General features: G+C 29.4%; 1 protein-coding gene across 2 annotated transcripts; it reads right to left on the minus strand.

The window, feature by feature from the left end:
- Positions 1–24,193, minus strand: LOC126839602 (uncharacterized). Of its 2 annotated transcripts, none has more exons than XM_050574996.1 (7): positions 23,989–24,193; positions 2,760–2,868; positions 2,304–2,377; positions 1,544–1,694; positions 1,162–1,235; positions 514–664; positions 1–171 (listed from the first exon to the last, which is right to left on the minus strand). In XM_050574996.1, the coding sequence occupies exons 1-7, from the start codon at positions 24,070–24,072 to the stop codon at positions 110–112; spliced, it is 705 nt and encodes a 234-aa protein (XP_050430953.1). In that variant the 5' UTR covers positions 24,073–24,193; the 3' UTR covers positions 1–109. The 2 variants fall into 2 exon arrangements, with proteins under 2 accessions (XP_050430953.1, XP_050430952.1); XM_050574995.1 differs by lacking the exon at positions 23,989–24,193 and adding an exon at positions 4,630–4,901 and having other exon boundaries at positions 4–171.
- Between the last annotated feature and the right edge of the window lie 95 nt (positions 24,194–24,288).

The raw sequence follows: 24,288 nt of genomic DNA on the forward strand, positions 1-24,288 counted from the left end.
AGTATAAGAGCAAAATAGTATATTAATCAATCAAATCTACATTTGTATGTGAGTATGTGAAATATTACATACATGCAGTAATTCGAGAACAGTTAATGTTATAATCAAACTATGAAGAAACCGAACTTCGAAAGATGATATTTTCAACTGTTTCCGCTGTGAATCTCCCATCTGAAATTATAAAATATTAATTATTATACATTATGTAAACAAACATATCAAGCAAATTGAGTTGAGAATAACAATGTTACAAAAAAAAAACGTCTTTGTTTCAAATAATTGTATGAGTAGAATAATGTAATATCACGTATCTCACGTTTTGCTAATTCTTTTTTTGTACATCAAAAAAGGTTTTTTAATTTGTTAGTTATTTTTCGAGTTTTAATATTTAGTTTGAAAAAAAATAATTTACATCTATAAAAATGATAAATTGTATTATCATAATATTTTCGCATTAGTTTTTGAACATTTTACTCAACACATTTATTGAATATAATTCTATTGTTTTATTACTTTTCCAATATTTTATGAAGTGCTCATATTTGGGTACTCCTATGGTTACTTCCGGCGCTGCATCTGCTATTATCCTGCATATTGCTATGATATCTCTATGGCTTTTCAAATTACTAGTATTATAACTCTGGATCACACTTTTTACTGTTGCCTATTATTATAAGAGTAATAATTAGAAATTAAATAGTGTATTACAAGTTACAAATAAAACTGATTCCTCCTTAGCGAAATAAATACTGCTATCTACAAGACACAAAATAGGCCATGAGGTTTTTATATGCAAAAAACATCAATTATATAGTAGTTAACGTATTAATTTCATATTATGTAAAAAATGGAAGAAGATATTGTATTTTATTTCTCTCTTACTGTATCAATAATTGGAAAAATTCGTTCGAAAATGGTTCTTTTATTAAATATTTTTTTATATGTAAAGAATCAGTGGCAAAATCATTTACCATAAAAATCCTACTGTTTTACTATTGGGAAGGTCGTACATATCTTTTAGGTTTAAAAGAAAGACAATATTTATCGAGATCAGAAAATAAAAAATGGCAGATGTCTAACTTTTTTGAATATTTTGAATATCTCACAAAACCAACCTAACAAGCCATTTATCTGAAATACAGTATTATGGTTGTTATTTACCTTTAATTTCGGTGTTTTTGTAGCAGCAAACGCTAGGGCATAGGTCATCACATCATCCTTATGAAACATACGGTCTGAAAGTACAAAATATTACACATTTTTTAAACAAACGAATCAGGTCAAATGAGTTGAGAATAACTATGTGGTATACTAGAAAAACATTAATATTTAAAATAATAGTTTTTAGAATAATAATGTAATAAAAATATGGTCCCAATTTTCTAAATTTTTTATTAGATTTATTTATTACTAACTCTTAGTTAAAAAAAAAATACTTTTTTATAGTTATTACATTTGATTGTTAATGATGATGTCTTTTCAATGGTTTTTGACCATTTTACTCAACATATTTATTGAATATTTTTATAAATCGTTTAATTACCTGATTGTGATTCTAGGCTTTCAAACATATCCATATTTTCATCTGTCATGTCAGCTTCATTAGCTATTTGGTAAAATATAGCTTTTATTCTATCAAATTTTACGGCGCGATCTTGCTTCAAATTTCGCTTGACTATATCTCTAACAAAGCTCTATAATTTTCAGAATAAGAATTTAATTTTAAAATGTATTTTATAGTTAACACAAAAACTAATCCTTCATTAGCGAACCAAAACGCTAAACTATGAACAAACGTTTGGAGAAACCCCCTTCCCGCGGAACTTTTTGAAGCGTACCCAGCATGTATGTTACGATAAAAATAATTTTCTTAAATTGTTTTGGTATTTTTTCGATTATTTTGGGCAAAAAAAACATGAGAAAAAAAAATCATAAAACATTTTAAATAATCTTTTTATCCTAACAGACATGCGGCTATAAGTTTTATTTTAGGAAATTTTTTAAATTTTAATTCTTCATTTCTGTTTAAAAAAATGGAAGAAATCTTTTTGTAAGCTTATATATATATTTTTTTTTTGTGTAAGAAACCAACAACAAAATCATTTTATGGTTTGAGAGAAAAACAATATCATTCAATAAGCTGAGAATTTTTATACTTATAATAAAAACTTATACTTTTTAAAGTTATAAGTGTTAATCCTGTTTTAAATGAGAGAATTAAAAGTTTGATTATTTTGAATATCTTAACACAAACAAACTAACGAGCTTTTTATTTGTAATATAGTTTTATAGTTTTTATTTACAATTAAACTTTGATTTGTGTTAGCTGTAAACGATAGGATGAAGATTACAGCTTCGTCATTTGTATATCGAAAACCTGAAAGTACATAGTAATATTTATTATTAAAATGACCAAATTTAACAGCAAGGGAATCGAGAATAGTATCGTGTTACAATTGAAAAACATTTGTTTTTTATGTTATTGTAATTTAAGAATAATAAAGTCAAATCACATTATATATTCATAGTGATATTAGTTAATGAATATATCACATGATAATCATCACATTTTATAATTTGTTTAGTACATCATCAAAATGTACCCGTTTTTTTAACTTTTCATTTGGTTTAAGAGTTATGATTTTTTGATTACAATTTTTTTTTAATTTTCAACTATATAAGTAACAAAATTGATTATTAAATTGTTTTTTCAATATTTTTCTACTATCTATTACGTAAATCCACATCATTTTCATTACAATTTTCGTTGATTGTTAGTCCTACTTCGACTGCTACTTCTTGTAATTGACTAAAGTCCATTTTGCCATCATGCCCCACTTTTGACGCGACTAGTTCTCGAACCATATTCTATAATTTTCAGAATAAGTGTAAAAGTATGTTTAGTATAAGTGAAAAATATTCTTCTAAGCGTAACTGGCGATTGTAAGAACATTAAATACGTTTTCTAAACAATATATCGCTTCTCCAGTGGACCAATGGTGCAAGTGCAAATTTTTGACTTTTTGACTTAAATACGAAAACAGTATGATAACATTGAATTTTATCGAGTAAAACCATGGCATAAGTGTAATACCTATTATTGACCGCTAGAGAGCAGTTTTGTCGTTTACCATCGTGTACGGTTACCATTGCACTAAATATTTAAAACACGTTTTCTGTTGAACAGTTAAATTTGCACTTACACAGGCGCGTAGCTAGGAATTTTTTTTTTGGGTAGGCCCACTATAAGCCATTGATAAACAAAGTAATTAATGTTTATTCTTATTAATAATTTAATTTCTTTTTCTATATATATGGGGCATTCTGAGTCAAATCACGCGGTCATCGGCCTGACCTCAAATTTTGTTGAAATTTTTTTTTTCAAACTTCTTTTAGTCTAATATAGTACACTTATTTTTTGGAAATTTTTATCACTAATCTTTGCCCCAAAAATAGAAGTTTTTTAAGTTTTTTATTTAAAAAAATCGATTTCGACCAGTTTTAAATTTTTGAAATTGTTATTATAAAATCAGAGATTTAAATAAAATCTTTTCGTCTACTAAAGAAAGTGGGGCGAGATTTATTTATTTATTTTTTTTTAAAAATGAAAATTTTCCCGGGTGGTCACCCATCCTGGATCAAGCAGCAACGGACACATAGCGCTCACACTATGCCCCTGTGTATTATTTTTAATGTTATTCGTAAGGAACATTTTTCACTTTTTACTCCAAAAATATGCAAAAAATCAAAATTTACCAAGACTTGTTTTATTTTTTAATAAGAAAATTGAAATAAAATTTTTTTAATTCAGATTTAAAAAAAAAAAAATTTCTTTATTAAAAAAAAATTAGAAATATATCTCGACCCACTCCCGTTATTAGACTAAAAGATTTGATTTGTCTGTGATTTTATGAAAAAAAATTCAGAAATTTAAAACTGGTTGAAATCAATTTTTTTGGAAAAATGACTTTAAAAACCTCTATTGTTGGGGCAAAAATTAGTGATAAAAATTTCCAAAAAATAAAATCTAATATTAGACTTCAGGAAGTTTGAAAAAAAAATTTCAAAAATATTTGAGGATGTCAGGCCGATGACCGCGTGATTTAACTCAGAATGCCCCATATATAGAAAATGTTGGGTAGGCCCGGGTCACCAAGCCTACCTACTGGCTACGCCCCTGCACTTACACCATTGTTCCACTGGAGAAGCGATATTACGTTTGGCATATAGTCTTTTTTATTCAATATTATTTAAGACTATTTATTCCAATACTTTTTTTATTCTACAAAATCTAAGTTGCTTTCTAACAATTTTTATACGACAAATTGTAATACATTTTTTTTTAAATATGTCAACAATTAAAGAACATAACTAAAGAAAAAATTAATATTTATAAAAAATAAAACATATAGTCTAAGGTTTTTTTTTATTAGCATAATAATTATCCAATTTAAAAATTATATGTCAATCATTCGAAAAATTATTCGTCGGTCATTCGAATAAAAACATGATTTAAATAAATATTTAGGAAAACAATTTTCTAAATAATATCCATCTCTGTATAAAGTTAAACAAGAATTTCAGCGTTTTATCTCGATCATAATAAATAATAAGTGCTGGTTTACTTACAATCTGTTCTTCAGTTGGGGGGACACCTTGACATTGGAAAAAGAATGACGCCATGCAAAAAAACAGTATACTTTTCAAATACATGTTAATTTATCAAAAAAATAAACTCGGATTCAGAATGTTAAATTATAAGTTTTGAAAAAAAAACTGTTTTGAAACTATTCGATACTTATGAAGATTTTATAATGTAATTTGAGTATTGTATTATTGATTGGTGACTGTGATTCAAATAGTATGAATTAGCGCAGTACCTACTATAAGAACATATACTTCAGGACTGAACACAATTTCAAATTCGTAACTATTGAGTTGTGCCGTTTTAAGTAAACAGTAGATATTCAAAAACTTTTTTATTTGCATTGTATGCCATTTTTCATACACGCACTCTCTCGTTGTTATTTTTTAGAATAACTTACTACATTTACTTGTAAAACCGTTTTCTCGTGTGTAAAACATATGCAAATATTGCTAACGTTTTTCGATAGTGTTCTGTCTAAAGAATATTTCATACAATTTAACTTTTTTATACTAAAATTTTTAAATATATAATATTTCTGTTAGTACCTCTCGGTTGTGAAAAGGGAAAGGATAAACTATTTTTGGCCAATTAGGTTACTTTAAGTTCTTACTTATTGGTTAAAAACAATTATGATTTTTAACATACACGAAAAACAATTTTAATGATAAAAATCCACGGTGTATAAACAATACTTTCTCAGCTCCGCATCGTAGCTGAACATAATATACAATATTTACAATTTTCTCAATTGAATCAAAGAAATAGATAATAATTGAAAATTGTTTTCGCTTAGTTATCTAATCAATGCTAAAAACATAATTGGAAAATCCAAACTTAACACGCCATTTTTGTGTTTTTTCAGCTTCAGTTGTGTCTTGACCCACGATATAACGTAAACCGCTGAACTGATTTCTTCGTGTAGCAACTCTATAAATCACAAATTTCATCTAGTTGGTACTTTGGGGGGGATAAAATTTGAAAAAGTTTACTTTTTCACAGTCGAAATTTGAAAAAAAAAACACGAGTTTTTAAGTTAAAACTTTTACTGGCTATAATTTCGATAAAAAGAGTCAGATCGTGTTAAATTTTATAAGGAATATTTATTTGGTATGCCCGCGCACACGTCAGTTATATCAAATTTAAAATAAACCCATTTCCCACCCCGTAAAAGGTGGGTCCAGGTTTTTTTGTTTTTTTAGTTTTTTAGCCGTTATTTTAAGACCTTTAAGCTGAAAATTTGTCAGTAGTTAGAACTCATATGTATTCATAACATATTAAACGGAAAACAAATTCGGCAACACAGTTTTTTTTAATTGCTGGAAAACTGTCTTTTCGCAATTTACGTATATTTTAACAAAAAAACCTAAAATTTTAAAAACAATTTTTATGTAGATCTATGCAGAATGATACTATTAAGTTTTGTGCTCAAGTACTCCTTTTTACTTTTAGTTTACACAAATTCAATTTTTTTTTTTACCTAAGTTTTTTCTGGCTGATTAAAATTGAGAACTGATATAAAATTCGTAATTATTATACCATAGTATGAAAGTAAAACACAATTAGATTAATGTAAATAATAATATTCGCTGACGTTTATTATGAAACCCAAATTACACGAATGACGAATTGTGCTGGTGCAGCACTCGCGTATGGTAGACAATCCCCACCATATACATATATTTATATAACCTGCTGACACGTAACACCTCTTTTCTTTTTTAAATATTTAAAATCAAATCAAAAATAATATACTTAACCATAATTACATTTTTAATATTATATAGGTAGACAATACAAATTATTACAAAAGCAATATCAAATTAGAATATTTCGTACAAAAGTAATATTTATGTGTAGTAAACATGTTTTTATAATATGCAAAAATAATACAGTAACATACTTATTAATAATCACAAGGAGAAAAACGTTGAATAGGGTTTTTAATTCTAACAGGTCTAGGATGTAAGAATGTCCTTAATTTTGTATACGCTTTGTCACAATTCGGTGATCAATGCCATTTAATATCCCTATTTAGAAGCAAATAAAGTGGTTTTAAAATATCTGTTGCGTTAGGTTTAAATTTAATATAATATGTTACTAATCCTGAAAACGATTTCAGTATGTTTTATTTTCTGGAATTTGAGCTGAAGAAATAGCGTCAGTGTGTTCTGACAATGTGTGTAAGGCTTGCTCAACAATTTTATAACCTAGATATTTAATACGATATTCAATATTTAGTAAGAGTAGCAGAGAAGTATAAAATCAGATGTATAGCCCTGCAAGAAGTGAGATGGGAAGATGCAGGATCTAGTAAAATATCTCAAACAACCATCATTAACGGAAATAGTGAACAAGGACAGATTAGGGACTGGTTTCGCGATACATGAATCAATAATTCACATGGTAAAGGACTTCAGGGATATTAGCCCAAGAATCTCCACATTAACACTAAGGACCAGAGATTTTCGAATAGTTCTAATTAATGCTCATGCACCAACCGAAGAAAAAGACGATGAAGAGAAGAAAGAGTTCTACTCTACATTAGAAGACGTAATGGATACAGCAGTTGGTGATGTTAAAATAGTTCTATGTGATTTTAACGCTAAAATCGGCAAGGAAGCGCTGTATAGAGCGGTAATTTGGACACAAAGCCTACATGAAGCTTCGAATGACAACGGTATGAAGCTGATTAATTTTGCAGTAGGAAAAGGACTATGTATAAAAAGCACTATATTCCCACGCAAGAAGATTCATAAGTACACCTGGGTATCCCGTGATGGAAAATATAAGAATCAGATAGGCCACGTTCTGGTAAATGAGAGGTTTAAAAATGGAATTACTAATGTTCGAACATTACGTGGGGCAGACTCTGATTCTGATCATTTACTAGTGGGTTTTTGGATACGAATAAAGCTAAAAAAGCACATTAAATGTAATGCAACATCCATGAGAAGATATGACGTGGAGAAGTTGGAAGACAAGAGGATTCTCAAGGATTATAACAGCACAACCAAGAAGATTTTTGAAGAGAAGCAGATAAAACATACCAGTGATGTGAATGAAATATGGAATATTGTCAAAGATACTATAGAAGCAGCAGCGACGGGAGTAATAGGAACAAAAAGAAATGTATCAAAAGTTTTGTTCAATAATATATGTGAGGAAGCACTACAGAGAAGAAAAGCTCCTCGTGAAGAATGGTTAAGGTTACGAACAATGAGACAAAGAGAACAAGGTTTATCACACGACGAAAGGAGGCAAATAACATTTTAATATGTGAGAAAAGAAAATTTGTATGTAACTTGCTAGAAAGGACAGAACAATATTTTAAAGCAAATAAAACACGTGATATGTATAAGACTATTAAGAATTTAAGTGAGGATTTCAAAAGAAGCGAACGTTTTATTAGAGATAGTAATGGATCCTTGGTTACTACAAATGAAGATATAGCTAAATAATGGGAGAAATACTTTGAAGAGCTACTGAACTGTGAAGAACCAGACAAATTGTTCATGTATGACCTAGGAAATATAAACGACCAAGAATGCCTAGAGCCAACTTTAGAAGAAATAGACTTACAAATAAAGAATCTGAAAAACAATAAGTCTCCAGGCGAAGATGGTTTCCAGACTGAATTGCTTAAAAAAGGAGGGGAGGACGTGACACAATGGATCTGACAAGTGATAAAAAAAGTATGGATAACGGAAGAATTTCCAGAAGATTGGAAAACGTCCCTAATCTACCCAATACACAAAAAAGGAGATAAACAAGACCGCAATAATTATAGGGGAATTGCCCTATTGAATATGGCGTCCAAAGTGTTCTCAAATTGTATTCTAACAAGAATAAAGGAAAAAGCAGAACAGACAATTGGTGAGTCTTAAGGTGGTTTTAGACCGGGGAAGTCGACGACGGACCAAATATTTATTATTAGACAATTATACCAAAAAACATGGGAATTCTATAAGAAGATACATACGTTATTCGTTGACTTCAAAAAAGCATACGACAGTATTCATAGGGAAAGTCTCATAAACATTTTGAAAGAGTTCGATTTCCCCCAGAAGCTGGTCAATTTAGTCTCAATCAGCATCATGGAAACCGTGGTCAAAATAAAAGTCGGAAATATGAAGTCGGATCCAGTTACAGTAAAATCCAGCCTTAGACAGGGTGATTCCATCTCACCTATTCTCTTCAACCTGGTTTTGGAAAAAGTAATAAGAGAGATGAAAATTGAACCCCACGAAGGAATAAAACTCCGGAACTCGGCTATTCCATTATTGGCATATGCCGATGATATAGTACTGATGGACGAATCTCAAGATGGAGTTAAACGGCTCTGTGAAATACTTAATGACGCAGCACAGAAAGTAGGACTACAAATTAATGAACAAAAAACTGAATATATGATTATAGGTATAAACAATTGGATGGATCACGTTTTGGAGGTAGATCATTTTAAATTTAAGAGAGTTAATTCTCTCAAATATCTTGACTCAATTGTGAGTGAAAAAAATGATATCAACAAAGAAGGTGCCGCGAGAATCCAAGCGGGAAACAGGACTTATTATGGTTTGGTGAAACTATTAAGTTCTAGATCATTATCAAGAGAGATAAAGAGACGTTTGTATATCAGTCTAGTACGACCAGTGATATTGTACGGATCGGAAACCTGGGTACTAAGGAAATCAGATGAGAATAAGTTCTTAATACTAGAAAGGAAAATATTACGGAAGATCTTCGGTCCAATAAAAGATGACATCACAGGAGAATGGAGAAGAAGGAAAAATATAGAGCTACAAGAAATTTTTAATGAAAATAATATAGCAGAGACGATCAAGAAAAGAAGGTTGCGATGGGCAGGACATACAATAAGGAGCCAGAACTCTCTACTAAGAATGGTGTTGGAACAGAATCCAGTAGGAAAAGGCCTTGGAAATACCAAAATTGAGATGGGAAGATATAGTTAAGAGGGATAAAGAAGACTTAGGAGGCGGAGCAAACTGGAAGGATTTGGCGATGAATAGAGATGGCTGGAGAATTGGTTGTGAGACGGGATGGTCCTAGCGGCCGATTAACCCAAAAGAATAAGAAGATATTCAATTGGTTTTTTGAGAAAACAACATTTATTTCTTTTAACTCTTAAACCAAATTTCGAAAGAACATTAAGTAATATTAACCTATCGTTATGTTGTTTTATCATTTTACCCGCAATTATTACATGTAAACAGTGTAAAATTTAAACGCACATTGAATCACACTAGTGTTTTTTTAAAGTAAAAGAACTATGTTTTCGAGTAAACGCTTAGGCAAGAATTCAGTAAAAAATAATTTAATACAAAAATCCAGTACGCAGGGATGAAGTGAAATTTCTATCAGTCATTCGACTGATACATTAAACTAGCGATATCATATTATTGACTAGATTGTAATTTTTAATCACATATAATGAATTCCAATAAGAGTTTCCAAAAATTATTCAATTTTTTGTTGATTGGGTAATCTGATAAAAATTTCTTATGTTTTTTTTTGTTATTCCATTCTTTATACCATGGAGTTCATTAAAAATATGTAGATAATACCCGTTGTTTGAACAATTAAATCTAATTAAATTTTAAAAATGCAATTAACCACCAATAATTTGAATAAAAATCCACCGTTAGTTGTTCCCGCACGTTAGCCGAACTCAATAAACACAAAATTACAATTGAAAACGTGATATCTATATATTTAATTATATATATATATATATATATATATATATTATATATATATATAGTCGGTAACGTTAAGCGTTTGCACAGGTTTTCCAATTGACCCCCAGCCCAATGACATATTTATGTTAAAAAATTAGGGGCCTCATTTAGGTCAAGACGAACCAATAAGTCCACTGATCAACGGAATGTCGCAGAAGCCTGTTATATATATTATATATATATATATATATATTTATATACAAGGGTGATACATTAATGATAATAGGCTTATTTTTTTTTTTTGAAAACATTTTTTTACACAAACTGAAGTGTCTCCAATTACCAAAACTACAAGAATTACAGGCTTTAGTGACAAATTTGAAGGTATTTGTATATTATTGTAAGGTGTATGTTTTACAACGATATATTATTTTGTTTTTATTATCGATGAACAAAAAGTAGTCCAAGTAAACGAATGTAGTCAAATAACGGCTAAAAACGTTTAGTACTTTTTCTTTTTAAACTTAAATGCAAACTTATACGCTTGACTTTTTTTTTAAAAGAAAAATATTTTGCCAAAAATACAGAGCAGTTTTTAGCAATTTATATTTTAATAATTTTTTTATGCTAGTTACTAAAAGTAACGATAATTATGAAAAATATTGAAATTTGTCATAAACAGTCGAACAAACGGTGGCCTTAGTTGACAGTTGTTAAAGTATACTTATGACGTGAGTCATCTTTTTTTTTGCAATTCAGCTGCTACGGCTGACGATACACAAATACAAATTTATACGTATTAAGACAAAATAAATGTTATAGGCAAATTGTGAAATGTAGTACCTACATTTTTTTTATGTAACTTACTAAAAGTTGTAACAGTAAATCATTAAAAAGCTCTTTGTATTGTAGTTTAATACATAAAAAAAAGTAAAGGGAAATAGTAAAAAACTTCAAAATTATGGAAAAATGCAAAAAAAATAAAAATTGTCATTAGTCGTTACAATTTATTAAATTGTTTAAATATAATTTGATCATCTCCAGAAATCATTTATGTCAACTGATTGTATAACGAATGAACGCAGAATATTGTTGTGTCGCTTTTGACTTATTGACTTCGAATGATAATTTCTGAGATTAAACTATCCTTATTATTGTCATACTGGTTAAATTTGATTTGCCAATTTTCTATAACATCCTCACTCGCTTCATTAATAAATTATTAAGTTATAATTTCAATTTTATGATAACTAGTACCGTCATTTGGGTAAAGGTTGAGTGGGCATAAATAGCTATCACCTAAAATTTTGGTGTCTGGCTGAGATTTAACTAAGTAGTTTAAAATTAAAACAACAAGCATCTGGTAGCAAAAATAATTGCAAAGTATTAAAATTAATCATCTGGGAGCATGTTTTATCTTTAAATTAAATTTTCTCAAAAACATGATTCGTACTAATTGTATGCAATAATTATAGGCTAATTTTAAGTACACTATTGCCTTCACAGTGCTTTTATCTATACCTATTTCATATTTTTACTAAATAAAAAATACTATTGGCGGCAATGTTACATAAACAATTTTATGCCTTTTTTATGAAAACTATTTTATCAACGAGCAATTGTTTTCGTCTTGACTTTTTCCGTTTATTTTCCCTTTAACCCTAATTATTTTTATTACAATTTTTGCTGTTTAAATACTTTTTTAAAACACTATCGACATTTTAAAATTAACAGTATTTGCTTCGTTTGATTGTCAAACCGCACAATAATACAATATCTATGTGCGCAAAGTGTATGTTAGAATGTACTAAGATTTAAGAACTGATACTTGGTCTGAAGATAGGTCTAACAAACAAAATAAAACATCAGTGTAGTGTATTTATGAATAGGACGTTTACTTTTTTTTAAATTCTGTAATTCGATTTAGTTTTTTTTTTTTTTGTAGATCAAAGTAGGACAACGAATGATACAAATTTTGGTTACATATTTTATTAAATCACATATCCATCTTAAGTAAGAGGAGTCCAATCATAGTCATCGTGTTGATGATAAAGAATATTGTCAGTCGTATGGTGTCAAAATAATATTTATCGAAAAAAATAAGAAAAACAGTAAACTCAGACACACACTTTGGTCATACAATTGTAATTACAGCTATTACGTTTTTGGGTAAAATTTTGGAAACGTTAACTCGTTTTTGTTATTATACCATCTAATACATAGTAGTAATGTTTATAACGTTTTTTTTTCTCATTTAATATTATTTGTATATCAAACAGGTATGAAAATTGTGCTAAAAAAATTGTGTTTTCGTGTAAACGCTTAGGCGAGAACTCGATAAACAACACTTCAAATCATATTTTTAAATATTCGTTTACTTTTGAACTCGGTGTCACTATTAAATCACGTGCGCCGATTTGTGAAAATATACAAAAACTTTTCTAACAATAAATTGAAATAATTTATAAATCGGCATTGGCCTAAAATGAAACCACTGATTTGTTGAAAATTTACCACAAACTTTTGGTGTCACCGCGATAATAAATATTTTAAAATTGAGTAGAATACAAAGCAATGAGCGTTTTTAAAATTGATAGATCTTTTTTATAACTTCGATGGGGAGCATCGATGCTATTGGTTTTTGCAATGATGTGAGCTTTTTTTGTGTTTGTATACATTGTAACTTTTTTAATACTGGACCAATTCTTTTGAGTGGCAACTATATAAATCACAACATTTATCTACTTGGTATTAAGTGGGATCGAATTGAACTTATAGTTTCAACGTTTACTGGCTCTAATTTTTTTTTTTTTTAATAAATAAAAGATCAGAGTACGGTGTATTATTCTTGAAAACTAATTTATCCAAAACATTATTGCATATTTTTATATATTCTACAGTTGTTTTTTTTTTTGGTTACATCGAGGTACAAAAGTAAACTACAGTAGCATAACACATGTGTTTTACGTATATTTGATTAAGCCAAGGTTAGTCGTAAAGTATAATAGATAGTAAACCTATGTAAAAAATGTTTTACAGAAAAAATACTAATAATTTAAAGTATTAACCACGTTTTCTCGAAAAATAAAATGCACATTAACCATTATAACAATTTATTAAAACTCATTTTCTTCATAGAAATATTATAAGTGATTTATTAATTAAATAAGCCGTTGTCTAATTATACTGATTTTGTAGTATACCTATATATATACAGGGTGACTGGTTAATTATGCCCCAATCAATATTATAAAAAATGAAATACTTTACTTCATAGTTAGTACTGTTCACTTTACAGAAGTACGGTGAATACCTAAGAAAATACCATAGACCGTTTCCGTTTTCTGCTTTTAGACTAAACAAGATTTTTAAATTCTGTTTTTACTAATTAAACTATTAGGTTACTTATAGTTGTATATATTTTATGTCAAATATTACAAACACAATTTAGCACTTCCGTTACTTGGAGTAGTTAACAAAACTACTATTTAGTCATATACAGTTTAAACCAGTATAATAAAAAAATAGCTTATCAATTCAAGGTGATTATATTTAATTAAAATATGATTAATCACTGTCGAACGCTTCCAAGTAATTTACTTTTTTGGCTTTTAATACTTTTCTCAGGTCCTCGTGAAGCTTATGTGTAAATTTTTCTATTATTATGATAAGCTAAGCCAAGTCGGCTAAGGATAATTTATATTTTTAATCATTAGAAAATTATTACTTTTGTACGAAATATTGTAATTTGATATTGCTTTTGTAATAATTTGTATTGTCTACCTATATAATATTGAAAATGTAATTGTTGGTTAAGTATATTATTTTTGATTTGATTTTAAATATTGAAAAAAGAAAAGAGGTTACGTATTAGCGGGTTATATAAATATATGTATTTGGTGGGGATTGTCCACCATACGCGAATGCAACACCAGCACAACTCGTCATTCGTGTAGTTTGGGTTTCATAATAAACGTCAGCGAATATTATTATTTACATAAATCTAATTGTGTCTTACTTTCATACTATGGTATAATAATTACGAATTTTATATCAGTTCTCAATTTTAATCAGCCAGAAAAAACTTAGGTAAAAAAAAAAATTGAATTTGTGTAAACTAAAAGTAAAAAGTAGTACTTGAGCACAAAACTTAATAGTATCATTCTGCATAGATCTACATAAAATTATTTTTTAAATTTTAGGTTTTTTTTGTTAAAATATACGCAATCTGTGAAAACACATTTTTCCGGCAATTAAAGAAAACTGTGTTGCCGAATTTGTTTTCCGTTTAATATGTTATGAATATACATTTGAGTTCTATCTACTGACAAATTTTCAACTTAAAGGTCCTAAAATAAAGGCTAAAAAACTAAAAAAACCTGGACCCACCTTCTAGGGGGTGGGAAATGGGTTTATTTTAAATTTGATATAACTGACGTGTGCGGCCATACCAAATAAATATTCCTTATAAATTTCAACACGATCTGAGTCTTTTTATCGAAATTTAAGCCAGTAAAAGTTCTAACTTAAAAACTCGTATGTTTTTTTTTTTCAAATTTCGACTGTAAAAAAGTAAACTTTTTCAACTTTTATCCCCCCCAATGTACCAACTAGATGAAATTTGTGATTTATAGAGTTGCTACTCGAAGGAATTGGTTCTGTATTAAAATAGTTACAGTGTATACAGATAAAAAAAAAGCTCTGCATCGAAGCTAAAAGCCAGTACAGTGGGGTCGGAGTGGTCACAGGCCTACAGAGTTTACTAACACTGAAAGTGATAAACTCACTTTTAAATAAACGCTTTGATGCGAATCTGTGGATAGTATGTTCAAACCATTTATAACAGTTTAGAAGATATCGTGGGACAAGAAATAATGTACTTTATTTTTATATTTAGTCTTGTGCAGGGTGGATACGATAAGGGTTGATCGTCTACCTATAAAAATGTACTGTCATAGTTACCCATACATCGTCATTAACAATATAATGAAAATATTTTCATTACCAGTTGACTGTTGATTCACTCACACATAGCAACCTAAAAACTGACTACGGCCAAAGTGTAAATTTACCCTACTTTTTGTTTTTCCTTAATAAAAAAAAATTTTGACTACAGATTTGTGTAATTGAAAGTATCATCCTCTAGTTTTTTGAAGAAGTGGTTCCGACTTTCGGTATCTATTTTAAAATATTACATGCAAACCGGATTCACCATCAGTAGTTCTCTTATCAAGTTTAATATGGCACGCACGCAGGAACTGGGTTATAGAAGAGTTATTTGGCATAAACGCCGTCGGTTATTAATTACCCATTATTCATAACACTTACTTTTTCTCTATAGCATTGCCATTTAATTTTAATTTTACATTATTGTGTTGAAAGCAGATGGAAAATATTTAAGGGGGAACATCCCAATGAGTTATCGACAAATTCCGTAGGAGCGCGCTGCTATTATCGGTTGCAATAAAATAATATAAATAATTATATACGTCGGCAACGTGCGACGGTCTGGTGCGATAAACAACTTACAACAATGTTATCAGTTGAATAATGTTGTCATATACCCATCGGCCGAATTCACAAAACCGTTGTACAAAATAAAATGCGATCTCGGCAGCTATCTAGCCGAACGTATACCGGTCGCCGTCCGGTATGTTCTCTTTTGGAATGGATAATAAATCCCGGGAAACGCCGGGTCGGGACATATTATATATGACATAAAAGCTGGAATTTTCTGATTATTTACGTTGGTTATCTGAGTAGGTAAGATAATCGTACTGAAAACCAAATGATGTTAACTGATTAAATAATGTTTTATTACATAAATATTATTTAGATTTTAACTTTTATAGACTCACACAAATGACCAATTCCTTTTTTTTAACGCGCAACTTGAAACTTTACCATCGATATCTTTGTATTAAATAAGGCTCTGAATAAATATAATTTATAAATAAAAAATGAGTGATCCTAGGTAATTTTTTCATATATATAAAAACCATAGCGCACATCATACATGGTGTTGCGAAAACGAACGGTATGTGGAAGAGTTGAGATCGACTCGACAAAAAAAATACCCTTGCCCCTGGCGGCGCGATGAATCGGCAACCTAACGGGCTTGGTTCAGCTCGAGACGGACCTCGTGGTCGGCTCGGTAGAGAGAGAGGAAAGTGAAGGAATGGGAATGAATTTATACACTGGGAAAGAAGGTCGTACAGGTTAATTTTGGGACCACGGGGCCCTGTGGCCGGTTCGGTTTGGTGCAATGACCACAGGGTACAATTACATACAATAGGGACCTTAACGATAACTTGAGTTTATTTTGTGAACGGTGAGCTGCTGGTCTTGTTGCTGATTGCGCTGCCGGGTGACTGGGAACTGGACGACCTAGGCGGTCTCTCACACAATGCACTGTTGCTGGCGGACTTACGCGGGATGACAGCGCCAATCTAGACATCGGGCGAAGGCGGTGATCACGGTTGACTGATGTCGGCGTCGTAGTGACGGACAACAGGATTAGCTATAAACAACCAGGGTACTGGTTCTCTAGTAAGAACTCACTCGAACGGGGTGAATTGGAGTCCCGGGATCGACGCACTGTCGACTGAGACTTGGGTTAACCCGGACGCAATGTCACGGAGTCACATACAATACACCGTTTGTGTACAATGTGCTGTTGCAGATATTTACGCCGTTGTCTGCACAATTTAACGGCCGTAATGGCAAGAAAAATAAAGAGAGATTTGATATAAATGAAAACAAAAACGATTTATATTTTTCTTGAGTGTGTAGTAACAACGCGCACACACACGACAAGAACAGAACGAACATACATACAAAAAAAAAACAAGATATCATATAGGTGATAATACAGTATGTGTTAGAAGGCAAAGAGAATAGGTACAGTAGTAGTGATCTATTAAGATTAACAGGTGTGCGACGCATTGGACGGAGAAACGGAGGGAGAGGAAACCGGTTACAGCAACGAGCAGCGCGGTCGCGTTGTAAACACATGGCTCAAGTAAGTATTACAAATAATAATAAAAATAATAATTGAACCGAACAAATAAATGCATAGTCGGGAATAACAATAACCGGTTCGTACAGAGATAAGCAACTATTGCCGCGCGCACCACCGTTACCGATAGTGTGTTCGTTTGCGTGCGTGCGTCGGGTAACACAGAAGCACCTAACAAAAAAAATATACTTCAAAACTTAGATCTCTCTCAAATCATCAAAATATTTTTGATCCGAAAAATGACATTGATTCAACATAAAAATATCTGTATACTGTCGTTAAGTTATTTCTCGTATTTTGATTATTAAAACAAAAAATCGATAAAAATAATTTTACAAAAAAAGGTAAACATTGAACCTTAGTAACTTTAAAAAAAACATATATTTAAAAATCGGCCAACGACAGTATATCAGACAACACGTCTAGATTATATATTCTAAGTAACAGATTCCTAAGTACAAAATCCAGACCAGAGAGAAGGATCTCAAAATGCAAACTTTCAGCATTAAAACAGCTTTTACTGGTTAAAAAAGCGACAACAATTTTTTTAAATATTTTTTTTTGATTAATCATAAACCTAGTATTAACTGTAGGTATACTTAATTAATTGATTTAACAAGAAAAAAATGATGGGATATTCCTCCTTAAAGGCAAAACAACAAATAGGCTTAACCCGTAGAACGAGGGTTCTCAAATTCGTATTTTATTTTTGTATTTTGAGATCTGCCTTAATTCCTCCGTCGCCTCGTTGCCTATATTCTACTGTATAGTCCTCTCGGATAAAATCACTTTCAAATTAACGCTTTGATGGTTATTTGTTATTGCAAAATATCAGGAGTGGCCGTTAAAGTATTCGCTGAACATAGGGAAACCGCAACGAAAAAAAGGACGTAAATGGAAACGTATTATATCCTTTGGTATTTGGAAATGAGCTAGACGGAGGTATTACTATATCTGAGTAATCCAATAATATAATAATATATCTAATTAATAATATAATTTTTTTTTAAATTCTCTTAAAATGATATTAAACAAATGTTTCAAAATACAATACGTCATAACGACTTATATAACTATAAAATCCCTGTTTCTTTTCAAATAAACACTTATAACTTACTATTTGTGCAATATTATTTAAATTTATAAAAAAAAAAAAAATTACTACAATTTAGTAGGAATTTAAAAGGGGACATATCTGTACTAAATTTCAATAGGCATAGACATTATTAAGGACATCATCTACATAATAGTTATTACAACTCATTACGATACCGTTTTTTTTTTAAATTGTCAACCAGCCAAAAGTTGGATTCATCTCTATAGCTCTGCTTCAACATTTACGGAATAAAATGTACTCATTTCCAAATGATATGCGCAAATCCTATTATTGGTTCAAATTTTCCGTTCTGACTAGAGGAGTTCTCTATATGAGATATTTGAGATATTTATTCTCTATATGATATTTCTACCATATAAGTGGTCATGGTAGATGACACGTTTAATTTCATCCATTGTATCCCTTTTAATCGACTATAATGTTTTTTAAACCTTTAAATATTATTCCCTTTATCTCAGTAATAGCTCTCAGCAAAAATCATGAATATTTTATACAGTTAACGGAAACCCAACCCAAAAATTGTAAAGTCTTAGTCTTTTCATTGTGTACAACAATTTGATTTTAAATTTACATGTTTACTGCTATTAATAATTTTTACCAAAAAAGTCTTTGGCTTATTTTGAAATAGTGTCACTTAAATTGTAGCAAAGCGCCGAAATAATATGGACAAAATGTCATCAAAATTTCAATACTTGGAAAAACAGTTCGAATTTTACTTAGAGGTTTTTCGTTTTAAGAAAAGCTAGATTGTAATAAGCAATGTGTACTTTAGATTTCATGTAGAGCTTAAGAGGTCCTTAATTTCATTGATGCGATATTTCCTTTTATGGTTTTTGGATTTTCTTCAAATACACAGACTACTGGACTTCATTAGAAATTAGCATACTAACAGAGTATTTGAAAATTTCACGAAGCTTACAAATTCGAAATCGTACTTGGATTGGTATTATTTTTACATTATAAAAAGTGACTAGTTACAAAACAAAGTCACTGGTTTTGTTTACGGGTTTAAACCGTGGACTGATTCGCTGGGATTCGGTAATAATTCAATAAATAGTGACAAAATATAAGAGCAAAATTGTATATTAATCAATCAAATTTACATTTGTATGTGAACATGTGAAATATTACATACATGCAGTAATTCGAGAACAGTTAATGTTATAATCAAACTATCAAGGAAAAAAATGTTTAATGATGACATTTTGAACTGTTTCCGCTGCGAATGACCCATCTAAATGTATAAAATATTAATTATTATACATTTTTTAAACAAACAAATCAGGCCAATTGAGTTGAGAATAACAATGTTACACTAAAAAAAATGTCTTTGTTTCAAATAATCGTACGAGTAGAATAATGTAATATCAATTAATTTGTTAGTTATTTTTCGAGTTTTGATATCTATAAAAATGACAAATTTTACTATCATAATGTTTCTGCAATAGTTTTTGAACATTTTACTCGACACATTTATTGAATATTATTCTATTGTTATATTACTTTTCCATGGCTCTATGAATTGCTCATATGTAGGTAATTCCATGGGTACATGCGCTGTATTTTGTACTTCCATGCATATTGCTATGACTTCTTCATAATTTTTAAATAGACTAACATCACAACGCTGGATCTTTTCTTTTACTATTTCCTATTATTATAAGAGTAATAATAAGAAATTAAATAGTGTATTACAATTTACAAATAAAACTGATTCCTCTATAGCGAAATAAAAACTGCTATCTACAAGACACAAAAAAGGCCAATGAGGTTTTTATATGCAAAAAAAACATCAATTTTATATTAGCTAACGTATTGATTTCATATTATTAGAGGTGCGATGGTAGTCAGTACCAACTTCACCATAAGGTGAGAACATACGTTTAACGTGTCAAACCCAATAATTGTGTAACTCTAATTGTAAAATCACTCTACTAAGTATAATGTAACGTCATACGATAAACCAGTAAATTATGTAAAAAATGGGAGAAGATTTTATATTTAAATTCTCTCTTACTGTATCAATAATTGGAAAAAATCGTTCGGAAATGGTTCTTCTATTAAATATATTTTTATATGTAAAGAATCAGTGTCAAAATCATTTACTATAAAAAAGAAAAACAATATTTATCGAGACCCAAAATGAAAAAATGGCAGATGTCTAACTTTTTTAAAAGTTTGAATATTCTGAATATCTCACAAAACCAACCTAACAAGCCTTTTATCTGAAATACAGTATTATGGTTGTTATTTACCTTTAATCCCGATGTTTTTGTAGCAGCAAACGCTAGGGCATAGGTTACAACATCATCCTTTCGGAACATACGGTCTGAAAGTACAAAATATTATACATTTTTTAAACATACGAATCAGGTCAATTGAGTTGAGAATAACTATGTGGTATACTAAAAAAACATCTATATTCAAAATAATAGTAGTTTTTAGAATAATAATGTAATAAAAATTAGGTCCCAATTTTCTCAATTTTTTATTAGGTTTTATTAGTTAACTCTTAGCTTAAAAATAATACTTTTTTATAGTTATTAAAATGACACATTTGATTGTTAATGATGATGTTTTTTCAATGGTTTTTGACCATTTTACTCAACATATTTATTGTATATTTTTATAAATTGTTTAATTACTTGATTTTAATTCCAGCCTTCTAAACACATCAATACTGGTGAAGTCTCTGGGTGTTATTTTAACTGCCTTAGCTACTTTGACACATATAGCTTTTATTTCCCTAAATGGTACGAAGGTTTCTGGCTCCAAATTATTCTCGACTATGTCTCTAACCAATCTCTATAATTTTCAGAATATGAATTTATTTTTAAAATGTGTTTTATAATTAACACTAAACCTAATCCTTCTTTAGCGAACCAAAACGCCAAACTATGAACAAACGTTTGGAGAAACCCCCCTCCCCTTGGAATTTTTTGAAACGTACCCAGCATGTATGTTACGATAAAAATAATGTTCTTAACTTGTTTTGGGTTTTTTTCGATTATTTTGGCCAAAAAAAAAATAAATTTTAAATAATCTTTTTGTCGTAACAGACATGCAGCATAAGTTTTATTTTAGGAAATTTGTTTTAATTTAAATTATTCATTTCTGTTTAAAAAATGGAAAAATTCTTTTTGTAAGCTTTTTATATTTATTTTTTTGTTTTGTATGTAAGAATCCAGTAACAAAATCATTTTATGGTTTGAGAGAAAAACAATATCATTCGAGAAGGTGAGAATTTTTATACTAATAATAAAAACCTATACTTTTTAGAATTACAAGTGTTAAACCTATTTTAAATGGGAGAATTAAAAGTTTGAATATTTTAAATACCTAAACACAAACAAACTAACGAGCTTTTTATTTGTAATATAGTTTTATATTTTTATTTACATTTAATTCTGGTTTTCCTATAGCTATATACGATAGGATGGCGATTTCAACTTGATCATTGTCATATTGAAAACCTGAAAGTCCATAGTATTATTTATTATTAAAATAACCAAATTTAACAGCAAGGGAATTGAGAATAGTTTCGTGTTACAATTGCAAAACTTTTGTTTTTTATGTTATTGTAATTTAAGAATAATAAAGTCAAATCACATTATATATTCATAGTGATATTGGTTAATGAACTTATCACATTTTATAATTTGTTTTGTACATCATCAAAATGTACCCGTTTTTTAAAAGTTTTTATTTTGTTTAAGAGTTATGATTTTTTGGTTAAAATTGTATTTTTATTTTCAACTATATAAATCACAAAATCGATTTGTAAATTGTTTTTTCAACATTTTTCTATCATCTATTACCGAAATTAATATTATTTTCATTGGTTATGCCATATTTTTCGTAGATTTTTTGTTGTACTTGGAGTACTACTTCATTTAATTGACTAAAGTTCATTTTGCCATCATGGTCCAATTTTGGCGCGATCAAGTCTTTAATCATAGTCTATAATTTTCAGTATAAGTGAAAAATATTTTTCAAAGCGTAACTGGAGATTGTAAGAACATTAAATACATTTTCTAAACAATATATCGCTTCTTCAGTGGAACAATAGTGCAAGTGCAAATTTTTGACTTTTTGACTTCAGTACGAAAACAGTATGTTAACATTTCATTTTATCGAGTAAAACTATGGCATAAGAGTAATACCTATTATTGACCGCTAGAGAGCAGTTTTGTCGTTTACCATCGTGTACGGTTACCAATGTACTAAAATTTTAAATCACGTTTTCTGTTGAACAGTTAAATTTGCACTTACACAGGCGCGTAGCTAGGAATTTTTTTTTTGGGTAGGCCCACTATAAGTCATTGATAAACAAAGTTATTAATGTTTATTCTTATTAATAATTAATTTCTTTTTCTATATATATGAGGCATTCTAAGTAAAATCACGCGGTCGTCGGCCTGACCTCAAATTTTGTTGAAATTTTTTTTTTTCAATTTTCTTTTAGTCTTATATAGTACTCTCATTTTTGAGAGTGGTCACCCATCCTGGATCAAGCAGCAACGGACACAGCTTAAACTCAAATGACGCGCGGCAGCTGAGATCTCCATTGCGCTCACACTATGCCCTTGTGTATTATTTTTAATGTTATTCGTAAGGAACATTTTTGTCACTTTTTACTCCTAAAATATGCAAAAACTCAAAATTTACCAAGACATGTTTTATTTTTATTTTATTTTTTAAAAAGAAAACTGAAGTTAAAATTTTTTATTTCAAATTTTGAAGAAAAAAAAATTCTTTATTAAAAAAAAATAGAAATAATTCTCGACCCACTCCCGTTATTAGACTAAATCATTTGATTTAAGTCTCTGATTTAATGAAAAAAAATTCAGAAATTCAAAACTGGTTGAAATCGATTTTTTTGGAAAAATAATTTAAAAAACCTGTATTTTTGGGGCAAAAATTAGTGTTAAAAATTTCCAAAAAATAAAGGTCTAATATAAGACTTAAGGAAGTTTGAAAAAAAAATTTGAGGAGGTCAGGCCGATAACCTTGTGATTTAACTCAGAATGCCCCATATATAGAAAATGTTGGTTAGGCCCGGGTCACCAGGCCTACCTACTGGCTACGCCCCTGTACTTACACCATTGTTCCACTGGAGAAGCGATATTACGTTTGGCATATAGTCTTTTTTATTCGAATGATCTTTTTATTCAATATTATTTAAGACTATTTATTCCAATACTTTTTTTATTCTACAAAATCTAAGTTGCTTTCTAACAATTTTTATACGACAAATTGTAATACATTTTTTTTAAATATGTCAACAATTAAAGAACATAACAAAAGAAAAAATTAATATTTATTAAAAATAAAACATATAGTCTAAGGTTTTTTTTTATTTGCATAATAATTATCCAATTTAAAAATTATATGTCGATCATTCGAATAAAAACATGATTTAAATAAATATTTAGGAAAACAATTTTCTAAATAATATCCATCATATAATATCTCGATCATAATTAATAATAAGTGCTGGTTTACTTACAATCTGTTCTTCAGTTGGTGGGGCACCTTGACATTGGAAAAAGAATGACGCCACGCAGAAAAACAGTATACTTTTCAAATACATGTTAATTTATCAAAAAAATAAACTCGGATTCAGAATGTTAAATTATAAGTTTTGGAAATAAAAACTGTTTTGAAACTATTCGATGCTTATGAAGATTTTATAATGTAATTTGAGTATTGTATTATTGATTGGTGACTGTGATTCAAATAGTATGAACTAGCGCAGTGCCTACTATAAGAACATATACTTCAGGACTGAACACAATTTCAAATTTGT

The sequence above is a fragment of the Adelges cooleyi genome, unplaced genomic scaffold (assembly GCF_023614345.1).
Source record: "Adelges cooleyi isolate 19-005CV unplaced genomic scaffold, UGA_ACOO_1.1 ACOO_flye_CR_arks_rails_tigmint_CR_PRNA_307, whole genome shotgun sequence".
Taxonomy (NCBI): Eukaryota; Metazoa; Arthropoda; class Insecta; order Hemiptera; family Adelgidae; genus Adelges; species Adelges cooleyi.